The 7,500-nt window shown below is 42.5% G+C and overlaps 1 protein-coding gene across 10 annotated transcripts in view; it reads right to left on the reverse strand.

The window, feature by feature from the left end:
• cdk11b (cyclin dependent kinase 11B) overlaps window positions 1-7,500 on the reverse strand; it is a 41,511-nt gene that overhangs the window by 20,125 nt on the left and 13,886 nt on the right. For 6 of the 10 annotated variants that reach the window (XM_079637020.1, XM_079637016.1, XM_079637022.1 and 3 more), the window contains exons 7-9: window positions 6,582-6,727; window positions 5,274-5,411; window positions 4,664-4,762 (exon numbers count right to left, since the gene is read on the reverse strand). In XM_079637020.1, the coding sequence (XP_079493146.1) occupies window positions 4,664-4,762; window positions 5,274-5,411; window positions 6,582-6,727 (383 nt within the window). Of the gene's footprint in view, window positions 1-4,663; window positions 4,763-5,273; window positions 5,412-6,581; window positions 6,731-7,500 lie in introns of all 10 variants that reach the window. The other 4 variants (XM_079637019.1, XM_079637021.1, XM_079637023.1 and 1 more) reach the window with 1 other exon arrangement.

The raw sequence follows: 7,500 nt of genomic DNA on the forward strand, positions 1-7,500 counted from the left end.
CCCACACTTTAAAAAGTCCACAGTAGAAGGAAGGCAAGTCTTTTAAGTTCAGCTGTTTAGGATCCATAAGTATCAGGGTGTTGTCAAGTCCAAGTCTATCAGTCCTCTGTAGGATAATCTGGGCAACTTTCCTCCATACCAGATCCTCAGAACCAGTTAATAGTCTCTGGATGAATTGCAAGCGAAAAGTCGCCAGTCTACTCGGCAAGTGCACCAATCCTTGGCCGCCTTCTTCCACAGGGAGAAAAAGAACACTTTGGGGAACCCAATGAAGCCGGTCCCAGAAAAAATTAACAAAAATTACTTGCAACCTAGAAAGCAAACCAGGAGGAGGGTCCACACATGACAATCTATGCCACAATGTTGAGGCAGTCAAATTATTAATGATTAAAACCCTCCCTCTAAAAGACAGTTGTGGATGTATCCACTTCCATTTCTTTAATCTACCCTCTATTTTTTCAACCACCCCAACCCAATTTTTTCCTTGAGTAGCCGTATCCCCGATAAAAACTCCAAGATATTTAATCCCTCCTTTTTTCCAATTTAACCCACCAGGTAATAATGGTGGACCCTTCTCCCATTTCCCAACAATCAATGCATCACTTTTACTCCAGTTTATTTTGGAGGCAGATATTCTTCCAAACCCTTCGACAACTTTAACCAAAGTATTTATATCATTCTGCCCATTAACTATAATCATTACATCATCAGCATAAGCTGATATCTGATGCTGCAATTTGTTATGAGACAATGTTAAACCTTCTATTTTAGAACGTAGCTTATTTAACAATGGTTCAATTGCCAAAGAGTACAGCATTCCAGATAGGGCACATCCTTGTCTAATGCCTCGATTAACTTTAAAAGGGGCGCTCAAACTACCATTGATTTTTAGCATACTTTCAATATCTCTATATAACACTTGAATTACTCCAATAAAACCTGTGCCAAAACCAAAAGCATTAAGAGTGTTCCAAAGGTACTGGTGTTCAACTCTATCAAATGCCTTCTCTTGATCAATGGAAATGAGTCCTAGATTGATTCCCAAAAGGCCAGCTACTTCTATTATGTCCCTAACAAGAAAAATATTATCTGAAATAGACCTACTAGGCACGCAGTACGTTTGGTCAGGGTGTATAACTTGCCCCATCACATCTCTCAATCTGTTGGCCAGAGCCTTAGAGAAGACTTTCAAATCAGAGCACAACAAGCTCACTGGTCTCCAGTTCTTAATTTCTTGCAAATCGCCTTTCTTTGGTAGAAGAGTAATTGCAGCTCTCCTACAACTCAGAGGTAGAGAACCCTCGGCTATGCTCTCATTGAGAACACCCAAGAAATCCTCACCCATGACCTCCCAGAAGGCTTTGTAGAACTCAACTGGAAGACCATCGATGCCAGGCGATTTTCCGCCCTCCATGTTCTGCATTGCATTCCAAAGCTCTTGCTCACACAAAGGCCTCTCAAGCACTGCCTTTGACTCCTCCTGTAGCTTTGGTAGACCTGCATAAAAACCAGCAGACATTTCTTCATCTTCCTCATATTCACTCCCATACAGTTCCTTATAGAACCTCACAGCCCGCTGTCTTATTTCAGACGGCGCTGTCAGCTCTTGCCCATTTTCTGAGCGTAGGGAGTGAATATATCGACTCTGGCCATTTTTCCTTTCCAAATTAAAAAAGAATTTGGACGGGGCATCCATTTGCGTGAGATTTTGATACCGCGACCTGACCAAAGCTCCCTTTGCCTTCGTGCCTAGCAGGTCCGCAATACATAGCTTTTTGGCCTTAAGGGCATCAATACCACTCTGCCCTCCAGTGACCTCTATTAGCGATTGTAACTCCACAATTTCAGCTTCAAGTTTTTCCAATTTTTGTGCTATATTTTTAGAGACACTAAAAGTATACTGTTGACATAACAATCTAATTTCAACTTTCCCACAGTCCCACCACTGGCGCAAGTTTACAAAACACTCTTTTTTTAATTTAAATTCTTTCCAAAAAAAGGAAAAAACCTCTTTAAACTTTAAATCACTCAACAAAGAGACATTAAAATGCCAATAGGCACTCTTGGACCTAATATTTGCAATGAAGGATCTACATATAACAATAGCGTGATCAGAGAAACCAGATGGACTAATTACACAACTTTTCATAATATTAAAATGATGTTTAAAACAGTATAATCTATCTAATCTGGCCAAAGAAATTAAATTCTCCCGAGTATGTGACCATGTATACTGTCTATCATTTCTGTTCAAACGCCTCCATATATCACACAATTTATGGGTCTCAATCAATGTTCGTAAAGCACGGTTTGAGGCTTCATGCGGTTCAGCATGATTTCGATCTAATACATAATTCTCTGTACAGTTGAAATCACCACCTAAAAACAAATACTCATCTGAGTTACAACTCTGTAAAAAAACATTGAGATTGTTCAAAAACAAAACCCTCTCAGCGCCATTAGTGGGAGCATATACATTAATAAACACAACATTGAATTTTTCAAATTGTGCTCGTATAGCAATAAGTCTGCCAGGAATCTCTTGTTTCACCTCAAAAGAGGCAGGAGTAAAATGTTTAGAAAATAAAACAGCCACCCCTCCACTAGTAGAACTCATATGAGAGCACAGCACCACTCCTTCCCATTCTTTTCCCCAATCAATTTCATTTTGACCATCACTGTGTGTCTCCTGAATAAACACAACATCTATTTGCTTTTGTTTTATTAATTCAAATAACAGTGCTCTCTTATACGGATCTCGTGCCCCATTCATATTAAGAGTGGCTACCCTCACTACACTCATTAGAAAATATGAAAGGAAGATTAAAATCAAAACAAGCGTCAGCATGTAAGAACAAAATAGACTAGGCCTATATAGTTTCAAACCCATCCTCTACTTGAAGTTCTAATCTCAGTTTTGCAACAATTTTCTTTAGCCTGTACATTTCTTGAACAGTAAACTGTTCTTCACCCTCGCCTCGCATTAGCATCCCCACAGAGTCAATAAACATTTTGCGGTCTGGAAAGAAATCTGGAACCTGGACATTTTTCATGTTTTTTGTTTTTTGTAAAAAAGACCTAACTTTTCCAAAAGAGTAAGCACTGCGTCTACTCCTTTTGTCTAAAGTATCACTATCAGAATCTTCAGCAGTACTGCTTTCAACATCCTTATGTGCATCAACTTGTATTCCTGGCAGTTGTTTTGACTTTGTATCCCCTTTTTTCACTTTGTTCCTTTTCCTCTTAACAGAAGGTTTTTTAAAAAGTGCATCATCACTCACATACTCCGCACTAGCTCCATCTTCCATCACTATATCAACTGTTTTGTCAGTAACATTTGATGTTTCCCCCTCTACCATTGCTGAACCTCCCATCCCTGCATCACTTGTTCCAGCCTCCGCTGTGTCAGTCGCAGGTTCAGCGTGTTCGCGCTCGACTGCTCTGACAGCGTCATTCTCCACAGCTGCTGCGCTAGCCGCTGCATTAACAGTGTCACCAGTCTGTTCTGGACACAAACTCCTAATGTGCCCTTCCCCTCCACATTTAAAACATTTCATCGTCTCAGAACTTGCAAACACAACATAATCGAAACCATCGGATCTAAATTTAAATGCCACATTTATTTCCTCAATTTCGCTTTTTAGTACCATGTAAACTTGCCGTCTAAATGAGACTACATGTTTAAGTAAGGGGGATTTACAGCCCAACGGAACTTTTCTCATTTGTGACACAATCTTTCCATGTCTGGACAGCTCTGTGATCAACAACTCATCTTTAATGAACGGGGGGACATTGGACAAAATTATCTTTTTTGCTGGTTGAACTAAAGGCATAACTGGCGTAAAAGTCTCCTGTATTACAATCCCGTTTTCCACCACGCTGTTCACTTTCTCAATATTATCCAAAAAAATCACCACAGCGCTGTTCATACGAGACGCCGACATTATGCTGTCGTGACCGACAACATTCCCAACCGCCAGACTACACTCTTCCACTGAACACTTCATTGCAGGTGCAATCTTGATGCCATGTCTGCGTGACAGGCGATCATAACTGAGGCGTTCAGAAGACGCCATTGTCAACCAGCACGCGCTGGAAGACTACGCGCTCCTTAGTTTACCTCAAATCCTACTTCCCTCTAATTTATTACACAAAATAATAATGACTAAAAAATAATAAACGTTTGCCACCGCAAACAACAACCAAAAAAAAAAGAGTTGAGAGAAAAAGAAGGAAAACTCACTCTCACCGTAGAACTCTCACTCACACGCTAACTCCATCCATTCACTCCCGCATGCGCACAGAGAGAGAGAGAGAGAGAGAGAGAGAGAGAGAGAGAGAGAGAGAGAGATGAGAGAGAGAGAGAGAGAGAGATGGAGAGAGAGAGAGAGAGAGAGAGAGAGAGAGAGAGAGAGAGAGAGAGAGATGGAGAGAGAGAGAGAGAGAGAGAGAGAGAGAGAGAGAGAGAGAGAGAGAGGTGGAGAGAGAGATAGATAGATAGATAGATAGATAGATAGATAGATAGATAGATAGATAGATAGATAGATAGATAGATAGAGATAGATAGATAGATAGATAGATAGATAGATAGATAGATAGATAGATAGATAGAGATAGATAGATAGAGATAGATAGATAGATAGATAGATAGATAGAGATGTACCCAGTGATGATGACTCTGGTGTGCTGGTCTTCCTCTCACTGTCACTGATGTCCTGCAGATCAGACAGAAGATCTTTATCCTCCAGCTTTCCCTCTCGCACTGCAAATATAACAAATAAAAATAAATATATATGTTTACAGCATTTTCATGCAACATAACGGATCTAATGCTGGATTCTGTAAAGCTGCTCTAAAGCAGTGTTTGGTGAAACAACAACATGGAGAATTTCCTGATAACCAGAATATAAAAAGGTAATTGTGACTTTCAGAAAAGTCAGATTAAAGTGAACTAAAGTGAAAAAAAGTCAGAATTATATAAACTATTGTAATTATTCTACAAACTTAAATTGTGAGAAAGTCAGAATTGTGGGATATAAACTTGAATTGTGAAAAATAAAGTCAGAATTGTTAGTCGCAATTACCTTTTAAAATCCTTTATTTTGGAAGGTAGTGGAAACACGCTTCCAGAGATAACGGTCCTTTAGTTTTCAGATTGAACATCTCGCAGTGTTTAATGTGAAGCGTAACACTGATGTGTGTGTGTGTGTGTGTGTGTGTGTGTGCGTGTGTGTGTGTGTGTGTGTGTGTGCGTGTGTGTGTGTGTGGGGTACCTGCTCTACGCGGGTCGCTGCTCTCGGCTTTGATCTCTCTCTGTGGGCGAGCAGGACTACGGCTTCGGCTCCGGTGACGAGAACGGCTTTTATCTGCGAACTCCTCGGGAGGAGCTACTCTGTGATGAGACACGGGCACTAAACACACACACACACACACACACACACACACACACACACACACACACACACACACACACACACACACACACACACACACACACACACACACACACACACACACCAAAAAAAGAGTCTTTAAGTCCAGTGTAATCTGGCCAAGAACTTGAACACACAAAACCACAGTACAGTCTTTTATATGGCAATGGCATTCAGGCAATAAATCTGACATGACTCTGTTCAATCCTGCATATTCTCCTGTTTTCAGTGTAAACAGGTTTCCTCCTGTACAAGATCAGTTCTGATGTGAGGCAGCAACGCCGACGATCATGTAGAGCCCGATGACCGGCTGAAGAACATCCAAACTGGTACTGTGGGTAAAGTCTCGACAGACATCTGAGTGAAACGGCTCATCAAAGAAGAATGAATACAGGGCGGGGCTTGGTTCTGTGCATCAGCTGTTGATTGGATGTTGAGATGTGGGTGTGGCACTCAAAAGTTATGCAAATGAGCGTGAGCTTGAGAGGTGGGGCTTAATAACCCTGCAAACGTCAGCGGAGAGAAGACTGACACTTCACTGGAAGATCAGGGCCATTTTCTTCAAATATTACGAGGTCAAAACATTTTTAAAGTCCCCCTGTGGTGTAAATCCAGCTTTTAATGTAGTTTATGTGTGTATGTGGTGTTATTAATCTGCTTTAACACACACCATGTGTAAGTTCATAAGTGGACAGCATTGCTGAGTATTTTCTGCTTAAAACTGCAGTGAACCAAAGACAGTCTCAAACACACGGTTTGAAATCGCTGGTGTTTCTGACGTCACACACTACCTTGACCAATCAGATCAACGTGTGATCGTCCACCAGTGGATCTCTGAGTGAGGGAGTGAGTGAGTGGAGGCGGGGCTCATTTGCATATTCATAGAACCGCGCATACTAAATGAGGCAAGGGTGTCGAGTTACATTCAAGATATTTTAAGACATGTTATTTATTGTTGTATCATTATAAGCAAGACAGAAGCGATAGTGACAGGAACCAAAACTCCATCAGACAGCATGGAGAGAAACCAGACTCGCTCAGTTCTCCTCTGGCCAACGGACCAACAGGGTGTGATTATGATTGAGGAGCACTACAGGTCAAAGGTCAGATTGGATCAGAACATTCAGAAAGTGAGCAGTGTGTGTGTACCGTCCCGGCGTGCGTCGCGCTCCTTGCGGCGCTCCTCTGCTCTCCTCTCTCTCTCCTTCAGCTCCCGCTGCTCGCGCTGCTCCTTCTGCTGCTCCCGGATCTTACGGTCCCGCTCCCGCTGCCGCTCCAGCTGCTCCAGACGATCCCTGCTGGTTCACACACACACACACACACTGAAGTCAGGTCCAGCTGCGATGCCCTCAGCAGGCGGGAGGGAGACACACACACACACACACACACACACACACACTGAAGTCAGGTCCAGCTGCAATACACTCAGCAGCCGGGAGGGAGACACACACACACACTGAAGTCAGGTCCAGCTGCGATGCACTCAGCAGGCGGGAGGGGGAGACACACACACACACACACACACACACACACACACACACTGAAGTCAGGTCCAGCTGCGATGCACTCAGCAGGCGGGAGATAGACACACACACACACACACACACTGAAGTCAGGTCCAGCTGCGATGCACTCAGCAGCCGGGAGAAACACACACACACACACTGAAGTCAGGTCCAGCTGCGATGCACTCAGCAGCCGGGAGATAGACACACACACACACACACACACACACACACACACACACACTGAAGTCAGGTCCAGCTGCGATACACTCAGCAGGCGGGAGATAGACACACACACACACACACACACACACACACACACACACTTCTGAACTCTGAGCATGAAGACCAGAGACTCATTAAAAAATGTCCTGGCTCTTCCAAGCTTTATGATGGCAGTGAATCTCTGTTTCTGTTTTGAAGTCCATAAAAGTGCATTGAATAATCTTAATAATCTTAATAATCTTAATCATATGCACTTTTATGGGCTTCAAATTTTCTCCAGTCATCCAGTGCCATCATAAAGCTTGGAAGATCCAGGAATTTTTGATATAACTCAGATT

This window comes from Phoxinus phoxinus (genome assembly GCF_949152265.1).
Source record: "Phoxinus phoxinus genome assembly, chromosome: 15".
Classification (NCBI taxonomy): Eukaryota; Metazoa; Chordata; class Actinopteri; order Cypriniformes; family Leuciscidae; genus Phoxinus; species Phoxinus phoxinus.